We start from the raw sequence: 14,454 nt of genomic DNA on the forward strand, positions 1-14,454 counted from the left end.
AAACACTATTTTTAACGTTCATGATATTTTTGATGTCATTTTTGTTATTTAAACTAGTTAAAAAACAGTTTAAAAAAGTTCTGTCTTGGACGTCCGTGTGTCTGTATGTGCGGATCCTTTTTCTTGTTAACACGATAGCGACCGAAATACTTTACTAATCGAGTCTTTTTTTTTCTCTTACGCTTGAGTATGCTCAGGAATAGAACCCTTTCATTTTTCAGGGTCTGATTCGATGTGGTTTAATTGTTATTAAATAAACAAAAATAATAATTAATAAATATTTATTAAAAAAAAATTATGAGGCGTGCACTTTTGGATTTTCCAAATTATTTATAACTTTACTAGCTGTCCTGCAAACGTTGCTCTGTCTTTCACTCTTATCACTTAGGGATATGAAAAAATAGATGTTGTTTGATTCTCAGACCAACCGCCGTTTTGGAGGAGTAATTGATGTAATAAATCGAGTATGATATTTCCAAGAGATACTATATCCTTGTTATTTAAATCTTTATAAAATTTATTCTGAATAAGTTGAAGTCGATTGTTTCAAAGCTAGACAAAGCAAACAATAGAAAAAATAATGTTCCGTATAAAATTATAAAACAATTTCCATTTTAGAAGCAAGTTGTAATAATTGAATATTATATTTCACCAGCAGCAGCCGAGGCAGCCGTCCGCGGCCGCCGCCGCACTTCACTCGAACACCCTCGCGCCGCTACGTCCGACCTCACGCCTCTTATACTTCTTTACACGACGGTAAAACTCACTTTTATATTATTTTCCAAGCTAACAGCGCCAGTAAAATCCCTTGAAAGCAATGAATTAATAACTAATGAAGTTCCAAGTTTTCAGCCTAAACTCGTAAACCTTATTATTTATCCTTTACACACTTTATAGAGTGACAGATATTTTACTGCCTTTTCTATTAACGTCATTTCATAATAAAGTTAAATTGAAGAGATTTATCGTGGGTGGTTGACCCCATTTTTTCGTAAAACGTTATATTTTTTAATTTCATGCCATTAGCAAATGTCGAATAACGAATGTAGAGCAAAATGTTTTGTAAACTGAATTTGTTTCGCTTAATTTGATTTTTATAATTCCCGTGTGCCTAATGGCGAATAATTTCTTTGTTATGTTTATGACATTTGTGCAATAGACAGGTTTATTGGGGTTTATTTTTATGACATCTATGTTTAAAATGGGCTTATTATTATAACAGAACTAATTATTTTTTATTCTATGTATAATAAGAAAATTTGTTGCAGTGCCAAAGCTAGAAGACTTAAGAATAAAAGACTGCCCTGAAGTAAAACAACCTACCTCAGTACATCGACCAAACTCGTAAGTGCTCTATTGTTATTTTTACGTTTCGCTTTTCTTTCCGCATTTCGCGCATAAGTTTAATCTTCTTTAGCCGTTCCAAATGGAAATATTTCGGTGTTATTGTTTGTGGCGCTATATTCCTTTTTAGTTTGCGAATATTTTTGTTTTTAAGTGAATAAAACCTTGACTGAGTAAACAAGGCGATGGAAATTCAAATATTGGGTTTTAAAAATTCCACCGCGCTTGAATAGTGGGTAAGGGCCAATTTCTATTTGAAGCGCGACCCGCTCGCAGTATTAATTGGAGATATAAATCAGATGAAAACGGTGAGGCTCCGCGAGAATCCTCCAGACTATTTAATGTCACTGTGTCAAGTTCCGCTCGTGATGTACCTAATCGTATTATCTGTAAAAGGTTTTTGAAAATGTATTATTTTAATTGGTATTTTTTAAATTAATATTTACATGGTTATTTTAAATTACGTGTTTACCTACTTGAAATTTAAAAAGATTATCCTCTTAATATTCGTATTATTTATAAAATATACGTAGAGAATAGAAGTTCTCAAATCTCGAAACTGAATTTTAATGGGCAAAAAAGCCCTCATGCCTTTGTATAACCAATAAAAAGTTGCGTTAATAAATATCAATAGGTACATTCTATAGAAAATAGGATTCTGATTAATTTTATGCGATAGTAATGTAATATTATTTTTAGAATCACAATTCTAAATCTAATTAATTATTTTACTAGAATCAGCGGTGAAGCGAATTGTCCGCCAATAAACGCGGCGGGTGGGTCGCCGCGTTCCACCCGCTCGGCGCCCGCCCGCCGCGGGCTGTACTCCGCGTCGCCCACCGCCAACAGACCTCCTCCAGCGCCTCGGCACAGGTCCGCGTCTGTGGACTCGCAGAGCTCTAATGACTCGAGATCGAATCGCAAGTAAGTACCTATCTTCTAGAATCAGCGGAGTTGCCTGCTAATAAACGCGGCGGGTGGGTCGCCACGTTCCACCCGCTCGGCACCCGTCCGCCGCTATACTTCGCCTAACCCGCTGATTTTTTTAAGCTTTTTTTCAGCCTCATTGTAATTTCTTACCTACCCTGCACATATACCGGTTCACCTACTTCGTTACTACCTTTAATTTGGAATTTTAAAGTTTTGTTTCAGCGAGCACGTAAGAATGTAACAGATCAAAGCTAAACGCCGGTTTCACAATTTTAAGATATGTTCTGTTTAGCTTATCATTCAGTTTTAAAAACGTCGTTTATTATGTTATTTTAAAGCTTTTTCTCAGTGATTATGTCAGATTCGTAAGTTACGCTACACTTATAACCAGATTCACAAATTAGATATGTTTTGACTTTTGTTATACTTAGGTATATTTCAGTTAAAATGATAAATAATTAATGTATCAATATTTATAAAAAATAGTTAAAAACTTAAAACATTTTCTTAAGCTAACAGTGGCATTATCAGAAAACGGTGGAACCGATCCTTACAATAATGAATAGACGTAAAGTTTGTTATCCTTAAGTACTAATATGCTGGTAAGAAGAACTCCTGAAGAAATCGTATTTTCAAAGTTCTTTTAATAGGAGAAAACTATGTTATCCCGAGGCAAAAGATCTAAGTTTCAACATTATATGTTTTCACTTTTGCCTAGAATTTACTTCAGGTTGTAAAGTGATCAGACCATTAAACAGGATAAATGACATGTTTAGGTATGCCTTAAATAAACGTTTTCTTTCTTTCTTACCTTATTTCTAAGTTAAAATCAGATATGATGAGCGTGATATGATTCACTGTATGTGAATATGAACAAACTTATTTACTAGAAGTACCCAATTTGCGAAAAATGGCTACGGTATAATTGTGCCACCAAGATCTGGGATTTACATAAAATATGAGTACGCCCTTTTAAGTGCGTTTCCATATTTTTAAAGAACCGTCATTAAAACCTAATCTAAATGTAATTTCTCTCGGCTTATCTGTAAAGGTTTATAACAATAAACCTAATTCGTACAATTCATTTTATTCTACACAATATTTATAAACATACCTACCTAGTAGAATAATGTTATTTTACATCGTTTAGGTAGGGTGTACCTATATTTGTTTAGCCAAGTTCTTGTTGTAAATTTTAAGCAAAAACATTAATTTTATCTCGACAATAATTCCCTCTGTAAGGAATGTTTATGTGAATTTTATGAAAATTGGTAGCTACTGAACGAAATTACAAAATATTATCAGTATCCCAGTAGGTGCAAATAAAAATAATACTCTTCAATTGTTTTGTTACCATACAAGACGTATAGAACAAAAAAGTTTCAGCAGAAGATGATTTTGCTAGGCACATATTCTAAAGAGTTTTAACTTGGCATAAACAAAAATCTATAATACATAATAATAATAATCTAAATAAAAATATAATATGTCTCGGTATATTAATCTATATATGTATAATACATTAATATACCGAGTCTAGAGGATTACTTAGTTTAAACGACAATCTCCGATACATTTTCATAACCTTTGATGTTCGACAGACACAGGCACCGTTCCCGCAGACAGCAGTCAGACGCAGAAAGCGAGTTATCTCGCGGGTCTGGTCGGTCGGGGAGACGGCACAGACGGCATCGCTCGAGACACAAGCACGACTCCGCGTCTGAGAGGGACGAGTCGCAGCCTGATACCAAGTGAGATTTACTTACCTATCTGTTATTTATAAGTTATAACATACTCATGAAATCTATAAAAAATAATTGAGTAAGAAGAAAACAAAAATTAGTTTCCCCACAACGCATAATTCACAATATAGTATGTACTTTCCAAACAATACATTGACGTATTATTTGACGTAGGTATTATTTGGTATTACTATAATGATGATAAATGATGAGTCCATTTCTCTCATGCAGTTGCACAAGATTGAGCGGCAATTTTGTTAAATGGATTATATCTATTTTTCGTATATCGAAATCGATGTGAATTTCGATGATTTTAGTGTATGACATAATGATGACATCTAATTAGCAACAAATACCTAGTTAATCTAACACTGAGATAACAACAATTAAATACACGTAATATAGTTACACTATAGTTATATTAATACGGACGTTTCACAAACACAATGAAGTTAAATCATATACCCACATACTCAATACATCTGTAATTGGCTAATTAGCTCCATTCTAACGTGTGTTACGCTTTATTGGTTTTTAATACATATATCTAAAGCAGCATAGTTTACCTCAAATGTTGTTAGCATTAATAAAGTACAAAATGCAAAATGGGTAAATATAATGTTATTTTTCTGAAGACTCTGGTGAGTCAATGCAGTCACCAACAATAAGGTCTGTTTGCTCAATCTTGGCAAAAGCCTTCTCCTTCTTCCTCCACTCTATTCTGTGAAGCACTTTTCTGGACCACATTTTTCTTCGAAATTGCCTACCTCGTTACCTTTTCCGTTTCCTTTTTTATTAAAATAAGATACCATCTGATAAATATGATATTTTTAATAATATCATAGTTGACAACTTGTATATGAATATCTAGTATACCAAACATAGCGCGTTAATCAGCTACGAGCACAATATACACATTACACATTCACGGTTCAAAGAACGAGCCTTTGTGCGGAACGAGATAGAATTATAGGCGTTATTTTATAAAATAGCTCAACATAAAATAAGTGCACTGCTATCATCCACATTATACAGTTTCTAGATTCACTATTCAACAATTTCATAACCGCAGAATATTAAATGAGAAATATACGTGGAGGACAGTAAAATGTTTTTAGATATAATAAAATTTCTTCCAGGAATCTAAAATGTCATCCTTTGTTCTATATAAGCTAAATAAACTCAATTTATTGTTAAAAACAGAGCTTTTATGTAGCGTACGATTGTAAACTCTGTATATATCTTTGTATTTTACTCAGATAATAAAGCGACTCTGTCGTCGACGAAATATATTTAGATGTTCCCTAAGCTACCATTTTTCAAGACTCTTTTTCTAAAGAATAGCGCAAACGTGTTCAGAATTATAGATCTTATATATGTTTAAAAAGGACTTTTCTATAAAATTCTTCAACTGAAAGTCAGTGAAGCCGTTTTCAGTATTAATGTCAAGCGATGTTTTCAAGAAAGGCCATTGAGGGGGTACTTCAATTCATATCTAAGTTCTCAGCGATAGTGCTTTATACTACTCGAGGAAAGAACGGAATGGTCATTGTACTAACTACCGTTATTAATGACTTAATCCGTTTCAGAGAGTACGAGTTAGTGGACTCCGAGTCGCAATGGAAGGAGGTATTAAGACAGACGTCGTCGGGCGGTGGTGTTCAAGTAAGTGCATTTGTACTCTATAAGTGCAGTTCACAGCCATTCGGCTTTATTATTGTTCACTTCAGCTAAGATTGTATGTCAGTGACAACAGCAGAAGATCCCTTGTTTTAATGTTTTCTCTTGAATATCCTTTTTGTATGTTGTTGAAGTTTGTAACTTAAATTAATTTTGATCTACAGAATTGTTATTGTCTTTCGTAAAGCATATTATATAAAAGAATATATCGTGAATTACTTAATTAATAAAATCCTGATGCGTCATTAATTAATTGTATTTATAAATAGGCATGCATGATATCATTTATACTTAATCCATTTAACTATCCAATTACAAGTTTCCAAATCAATCGAGTTATTGATAAACTACATCAAATATCGCTTGAAACATCTCGTTTATCAAACGCAAATAATCTTTTGAAGTTTGTTTACGTTTTAAAAGGATTTTATTTGGATAAACAGGTTGCGAGTGTTCGCCGGTCGCAAATGGAACCGGAGATAGGAACTCATCGATCATCTCACAGACCACGGCGACATAGAAAGCATAGGTAAATAAAACATTCGTCACTTCTAAATTTGTAACTGATGTTTATTGCAATATTGAAATAGAAATATCCAGGCTTTTAGGTTTGGTTTAAAATTGTGTGTTTTAAATTTTCATAGAATCTATTTTTTTCTTATTTTTATCATAAAATTCTGTAGGATTGTGTTGGATTGTAGCAATGTTGGAAACAGATTAACTGGAATTTTATACAAATTATATAAAGGCATAAAAGCTTCTTTTATTTATGATTTAGTTTTGCATTCTAAATAATAATGCAAGTACCCAAGTAAGTATTTAACATGATAAATGAAATTTGAAACCAGATACACATAATTAAGATACACATAGCACAAAATTGATTTTACAGAGTATTGCAGTTATAAATTAAACCAATAGGTGCTTAACGTCAGCTGTAGAAATTGGCAATTTTAGCCTGTGTATATTCACCGGCTCACAGAGTTTGTTAAACTGGTATCATTTTAACTTTTAACCCGAACAAACTTGGCACGCGTCCTAACCTCTTTGATAGCTTTGCCACAAACCGTTAGTTCGCAATAAAACCTTTCTGTTTTAAAAATGCTTGAACGTTTATCTTTGAAGAATTTAAAGCATGGGAATAATGATAAAAGTCATTTTAAACATAGATAATTTACTGGGTGATGAAAGTAATTATGAACACGGAATACATAATTAAAATACATACAGTTTTGGTAGAGGTTTAGATAAAAAAAAGAAAGGAGTAAATAATAAGGTTATTAAAGAAATTTGTTTATTAGGTATGTTTATTAGGTTTATTAGGTATGAATAGGATAATCGAGTTATCCTTGAATCTTACAAGCAACCGTTGGGTGGCTATCTTATCAAAAAACTCCATGATAACATTATTTTACGCAGCATCTACCCGAGTTCATTGTCCTATAAAGTAATTGTGGTAAATACTTTCGAGAAGGATCGATATTATAAAATAAAATGTTCCGTCAGTCATTGTTTATTTTAAGTACAGTTTATTTTAGCCATTATATCAATAATGAAACTGGCGACCGAATTAAATCGTATAATAAATGTAGATCACGATCCGGTTCACCCGACAAAAAATGGCTGCCAAGCGAACTGAAGCAACATTTAGAATTTTCACTCGTGGACACGACGGGCATGACCGAAGAACAGCTCAAGGAAATACCGTACACCGTCGTCCAGACAAGCCACGCCAGACATACCAAGCTTCGTACCACTTCAAAACATAGACAGTAAGTAAAGCATAATTTAAAAATTCTTATAAGCCCTCTTGAAAATGTGTACAAATAAGTAACAAAGTGAAAAACTCCAGTCGATACTTCTCAAGAAACAAGCCCCGACCTAGAGGGGACGTGAGAGGCATTCAAGATTTTTATCGTTTGTAATACTGAAAGCTTTTTAGTTTGACAATTTTGTACGTAAATCAACCTAAATTACTTTAATGATACGACACGAAAATAATATATTAGATATTATATTACTTTATAAAACAATGTGTCGCTAAAACTATTATTAATTCACAGAAAATCAGACTTGCTTTGAGCGTAGTATACGTGACATTGTTACACCCAAAGGTTCTAAAAGGGGTAAAATTTATAGCCTAACCTTCGTTACTCACAATTCAAGAAATATATGGATAGCACTAGGGCATTAATACAATTGGGTTTATAAACCCACGGTATATCTTCCTGGCGTCAAAATCAATCACTACCCAAAATAGATCAGAGGAATACAATTAAGAAGTGTAATCTTCATAGAAGGCATTCTATTAAATATTCTTCACATGTCTAGTTCAATTAATGAAACTTCAACAATATCCTCGACACCGATTCCGATATACAATCGGATCGAATTAGCGATAGTTTGGTGGCTATAGTGTTATTACGAACGCAGGAACGAGCCCGGATCACTCGCTCGGCGGGAGAAGGGTTCACACAAAAGTGATCACGACAATCACAATCAAGGCTCACTCAGATCGGTCTCGAGCACTCTCAGCGCGCACAGGACCTCTAACGAGAAACATGGAAGGTTTGATTTTACTTCGCCTATTGCTTCATCCCCTTCTGTGTTACAAAGGGAATGAAATATAATAAGTTATTTTTTTCTTTAGTTTTTTATAGAGAATGGATTTATATTATCTCTTATAACATGACACTACTTTATGATAATCGTTATACCTATTGTTCTATATTTGTATTAAATTTCAAACTGGTAACAATTAAATGATAATGAAATAATTTTATATGCTTTAATTAAAGACTCCCATCAACTACTCAAATAACAAAAATCTATTTCTTTAGGCGCATCTACCCTTGCTACGATGACCCGGCAAACCGAGCAGGAGACGATTTTTTAACCAACAACGGCTACAAAAGTCCCATAACACCAGTGAACAACAACCCTTATAGCCCAGTTACGAATAGCAATAGCAACAGCAGTAGTGGGGAACTTATCGGAAGCGCAAGAGTCTCACATGAACACACGGATTCTGGGTTGGGCGCGGATCAGGATTATGCTTATTCGTCGGAAAGGTGAAGTTAAACCTGACTTTTTTTTTATTTAAATTTTTTAAATGTACCTACCTAGTTTGTACCTTTCCGTTAACGATCACAGATGATAGTTATTTTTACTATGAGAGTTCCATAAAATTTAATCAATAGATACACGTAAGGTATCTTGATTTTGGAACATTTTGTACATTGAAATTTTTCTCATAAAAAATAAATAATTACAATTTGCAACTGAAATTTTGCAAATCAAAACGAATGTTTGTAACCGACTGTGCTAAAGACAAAGATAGCAACACAAGCACATTTTTTCGCTATTGGGCAACCTTCTACGACAAGTTCCGTTGCGCCAAGATACGTCGTTGGCCGCATTTACCACTGCTAAACCAACAATAGCCTCTAAATTCTAAACAAAACATTGGCTTGCGCAGATCGAGCGACAGCGCGAAGTGCGGCGCGGGCGGCTCGCTAGCCCCAGTGAGTAGGCAGTGGGTGGGCGCGGGCGCGTGCGGGGGCGGTGGCTGCGGGGCGGGCGGTGGGGGAGGGGGTGCGGGGGGTGTGTGGCGGCGGCCGCCGGCGGGCCCGCCGCGCTCGCGCGTCACGGGCTCGCAGCGCTCGCTGCTGTCGGTGGCGAGCGACAGCGCGGCCACGCGGCGCCCGCACGCGCCGCCCCGCCCGCACCCGCACCACCCGCACCACCCGCACACGCACTACCCGCAACACGGCTTTTCTCTCTTCGTGAGTGGGCGCTTCGCTTTCTAACATTCTTTTGGCTCTCGTAACGATTTTTTTTAACAAATTCGATTTGTGAATAAAACTTTCCTAGATTCCTACCTAGATTTGAAATGTAGGGGTTGCCACGGTACGGTGAAAGACGCGGGTTCGAATCCCGCCCTGTGATCGAACTATTCAATTTTTTTATAATTTCTCTCAGAGTTTTTCGAAGAATGTAATGTTATGTATATTGTACAGAAACCACTAATAAGGAACACGAGCAGGCGAGTCAGCGGTGCCCATAAGCTTCAGTGACTAAGTTGAGAATCACTATAGGATGAAAATTGCATAAAATATCATACAGATTTGAGAGTACAGGATAGTAGAGAAGGTAACCAAGTGGATAAGACAGCTACGCCCATAAGCTTTAGTGACAATTATTATTAGACGAATAAGATTCATATAAAAAAAACATATAAATATAGAACATCCTGAACCTTTTTATTTTCCATTAATTCGTCTCTTTCATGGATTTCGCAGAACTGAGAATATCACACCTTAGTTCATATATCTAGGAAGACAAATTAAATTGTTACGATTTCTTCTTTGAAAATTGACAACATCAGAAATGGCAAGAATTTTTTGGATTTCAAATTTCCAAATGAGGCTATATTCCGTCATTACTGTACCTGTTAAAATTGTTCTTTTTATATTCCATAAACGGGAATGTCATTTTCCTATACCTTTTAATTTATGTTACGAGAGCCATAGCGTTTATCTGCAGCTCCTGTCTATGGGCCACTAAAATTTAACGATGTACAGGCTGCTGCTATGTATAACTGGCCATTTTCATTACTATTTCTAAAAAATGTGTAAATTATCTTTTATTTAATATAATATTTTAAAAGAAAACTTTATTAACATAACTTTGAGCATCAATATTGCTCGTCATACAAGAAAACATGCTTATTTCGGGGCTTAGTATCTATGCAATGGTATATCAAATATTCATTTCTGGATTATGCTACTTTAATAGAAGGCTAGATCATGCTACTTCCTATGCCTTTGGTATAAAATATTATGTGTATTTTGTGGGTACTTTTAAATATTTATGAAGAATACTTCTTACATAGTTTTTTTATGATGGCGGTGAAATGGGTTAAAAAGCAGTGTCATTATAAACATTGATGATATTTATATTTTTAAATTGTTTATAAGCACAAAGAAATAAAAAAAGAATCGAAGATTTTTTTTAATAACCACAATTGTGACAATTGTGACCGGTTCGAAGAGGACAGAGTACCTACCTAACTACTGAACCCAGCCACAAAAAAAAAAGACGGGTTGCACTCCGGGAGTGCCGGCAGAAGTGAAAACTTGATTATTAACGTTGAGCATGTTTGATATCCATCCGTCTTACGCTTTTTCGATCAGGTCACGTGTCCTGACACGAGTTTAAGATTTTATACCCATTACAGAAAAAGTGCTCAACGCCGCTAAAGAAGTTTTCACTTCAAAAAATATTTTTTATAAACTGTAAAATTGTCTACACTTGCTAGTCGAACTTGGAACTTTTGAGCTCCTTGGACACCGCTGTCCAAACAAAAAAACCGTTGCACCCCCATCACGGGCACGTAGTTTGACGCGGTTATGTATGGGGCGCAGAGGCACGCTAGCAACAACAACATTATCGGCGAGAGCGGGTCTCTGGCGCGGCGGTACGCGCGGCCGACCTGCGAGCGCGACCTCAACGCCAACGCGCCGCGCACGCACACACGCCGCCACGACAACACGCTCGACATTATCCTTAAACCCCTCATAGAGAGCACGCAGTAAGTAAACGGTGGTACCCGAGTGAAACAGTTCACGGCTTTAAAAAAAAACTTGCTTTTCACAAAAATTTAAATGTTTCGTGTATTTTACACTCGTAAAACTATGCCAGTGAACTGCGTCACCCGAAACATCTCTGTGTCGCATCGTAGCGGAATGTTTAGCTGCACGCATTTGTTCGTCCCGTCCCGGTTTGAAGGTACTTTTTGTTTGCATGTTACGAGTATGCGGGTGGAGGTTAACTAACGATTACTAACTACTAACTTTACCTCCGATTTGTGTTTACCTGTGTTAATTTGTTATGTGCACTCGTTTGTCACTAAATTGTTGTGTGTGCACGTTTCGTATTATTTGTGGTTTACGTGATTCTTTACAAACAGGCTTCAGAGCAACTGAATTCAGCGAACATCGAGACCGGCTCCGAGCGACTGGATTCTTCATTTCAAACGGTCAACGGCGGCAAAACTAACGCAGCTGAAATGAGCACAGAGTTATAAACTTTATAGTTTACGAACTTTGTTACTTGTGATTTGTGAATGAAACTTGTACATTGCCTTTAGGTTTCTTAATAGATTTCTTTCATTAAATAAACCGTTGTATTTATACTTTGTTTTGTATTAAACTTTGTACGTACGTTTGTCGATGCATTTATATTTTTTTGTTTTAAAAATAGGTACAACTGTGTAAATAATAAATATTACCTTTTTGTATAAACAGTACCATGTACTTACCTACTTAATGAATATAATAATTTTGTAATGTGACTCTAAATTTATTAAAACATATAATATGTAGTTGATGGAATATAGTATTGTAGGTAGTAGGTACCTACTAAAATTACTTGTGTGCCAAAGAGATGCGCTAGCGAAAAATAAACGAACAAACACGATTATTTTGTAGCTTCTAGGCATAGTCTATCAAATACTCAATTTTGTAAAAATACGAGTCAATTCCGTAAATAAAAATATATTCTGGTGAGTGTAATATAAACTAAAAACTAAGTATTACCTAATATAGTTGTATCATGAAAGTAATCTTAATTTTATGTTAGATACATGTATATTATTTATTCCACTAAAAACAACGGGTATAAATGTATTTACTTACCATTGTTTTTATATGAAAATATTGAATTGTACAGTTGTTATGTAGGTTTAGAATTAAGCTGTCGGGGTCGAGAACTTTTCATTCATTGTCTGTGTCTTTTATTCTTGAATATAATATTCTGACTACATATTTTAAAGTCCAAGCATAATAAAGACAAACTACAATTATTAATTATTATGAAATATACCTTGATTATATTTACATCTCTTTCGTATAAGTGTAATCATGTATAGTTATAAGTGTAAAATTAAACAGTCAATTTGTACTGTACAAGACTGAAGACGATTTCTAACTTTCTACAAATCCTACAATATCCCGATAATTTGTAACCATTTTCATCGTTCACCATGTTCATAATAAAAGTTATAATTTATAAAACTGTGTTTCATTTCTAACTTACCTACGTACATTTGCAAATGCGTTGGTGCACAAAATATTTGCAAAAAAGAAAAATATCGCGCTATTTGCGCTGTGATTGAACAAAATGCAGAAAAATAATAAATAGTTGCAGATAAAAAACAAACTGCATATTTGTTGATTCATTCGATATACAATTTTCATCAAAGTTTCATTGAATTTCCGACAAAGGTCCTGTAGTCGTATTAATTAAGCTGTTTTGTCTCTGATATCGACTACGAGACCGCCATTACCACTAATGAGGGCGAGTTCGAATTGTCACAGGGATTTTAAATGGTTTTCGTTGTCCTCACTTTTTGTTCGGGAACTTTCTAAAGTCATAACTTTTAAAGACTTTATTTTACAGACACAATAGGACATCATTCTGATAAATGATTTTTCTCTAATTGTTACCTACACCTGTAACTTTTATAACTGTGGATACCTATCTACATTTTTTGTTACGATTATCTAATTGCTTATTTCTCAATCTCAATCTGATTTATCGAAAAAGCGTAGGTTATAGTTAAACCGTCCTTATAATAGTTTTGTTAGTTTTGTACGATCTTAATTATTTATTTGAGTAACAAACTTAAGTACCTACAAAAAGTAAAAGTAAAAGTAACATTCATTGTTATGCAGATGATAGTACTGGTGACGCCTCTTACTCTGGCCATGCTAACTTCTCGAGAGAAAATGTCGATGAGTGCAGAAACACTTTGGTGTCCAAGATTGAAACTCTTTTGGGAGAAGTTTCAAAGTGGGGTCGTAAAAACCTCGTAGAGTTTAACCCCACTAAGACACAACTATGTGCATTTACGGCCAAAAAAAAGTCATTTGAATCGGCTCCCCTCTTTATGAACACTCCCCTCAGCGTCAAGTCTAGCATCGCGATTCTTGGCGTCAATATTTCTGACGATGTTCAGTTTCGCGATCATTTGGAAGGCAAAGCTTCTCTAGCTTCAAAAAAACTAGGCGTCCTTTACAGAGCGAAGCAGTAGGTATTTCAGGCCTGACCATCTTCTGTTACTATATAAAGCTCAGATACGGCCACACATGGAATACTGCTCACATCTCTGGGCCGGCGCCCCGTTATACCAACTCCTTCCACTTGATCGCGTTCAACGTAGAGCAGTTAGAATGATTGGCGACCCAAGACTTAGCAATCGGCTTGACCCTCTTGCTTTGCGACGAGACATTGCTTCACTGTGTGTCTTTTATCGCATATACCATGGGGAGTGTTCAGAGGAGTTATTCGAGTTCATACCAGCAGCGGAATTTTACCACCGCTCCGCCCGTCACAAAGCAAACTTCCATCCACACCATTTGGACCGCGCGCTGGCGAACGAGTAGACCGTACGCTTCTCGCGACACTTTTTACCCCGCACTACCACCTTGTGGAACAGTCTACCCCCTTCTGTATTCCCGCACGTGTGTGACTTAAATACCTTTAAAAAGAGAGCCTACATCCATCTTCGACAGCCGGTAACAGCCTCACAAAGGTAACTTTGTCAGTGCTCATGGGCGGTGGTGTCACTTCATTAGGTGATCCACCTGCTTAGTTACCTGCTCTTACATAAAAAAAAAAAGTACCTAGTTTGAAATAATTATTTCACAACATTATCTTAAATTCAAGATATTTTAAATTATCTTTTGATGTTACA

The 14,454-nt window shown here is 35.5% G+C and overlaps 1 protein-coding gene across 4 annotated transcripts in view; it reads left to right on the top strand.

Moving 5' to 3' along the window:
• Positions 1-12,772, top strand: part of LOC149487800 (band 4.1-like protein 4) — a 40,654-nt gene extending 27,882 nt beyond the window's left edge. Inside the window, exons 10-21 of one of the 4 annotated variants that reach the window (XM_089696515.1) lie at positions 659-756; positions 1,269-1,344; positions 2,080-2,268; positions 3,876-4,025; positions 5,606-5,681; positions 6,140-6,225; positions 7,289-7,468; positions 8,130-8,264; positions 8,537-8,767; positions 9,175-9,481; positions 11,123-11,289; positions 11,668-12,772. In XM_089696515.1, the coding sequence (XP_089552641.1) occupies positions 659-756; positions 1,269-1,344; positions 2,080-2,268; positions 3,876-4,025; positions 5,606-5,681; positions 6,140-6,225; positions 7,289-7,468; positions 8,130-8,264; positions 8,537-8,767; positions 9,175-9,481; positions 11,123-11,289; positions 11,668-11,683 (1,711 nt within the window). In that variant the 3' untranslated portion in view covers positions 11,684-12,772. Of the gene's footprint in view, positions 1-655; positions 757-1,268; positions 1,345-2,079; positions 2,269-3,875; positions 4,026-5,605; positions 5,682-6,139; positions 6,226-7,288; positions 7,469-8,129; positions 8,265-8,536; positions 8,768-9,174; positions 9,482-11,122; positions 11,290-11,667 lie in introns of all 4 variants that reach the window. The other 3 variants (XM_089696514.1, XM_089696516.1, XM_089696517.1) reach the window with 3 other exon arrangements.
• Positions 12,773-14,454: the final 1,682 nt, after the last annotated feature.

The sequence above is a fragment of the Colias philodice genome, chromosome 6 (assembly GCF_061535455.1).
Source record: "Colias philodice isolate Cphi_HAF_F1 chromosome 6, ilColPhil1 Martin Lab GWU primary, whole genome shotgun sequence".
NCBI lineage: Eukaryota > Metazoa > Arthropoda > Insecta > Lepidoptera > Pieridae > Colias > Colias philodice.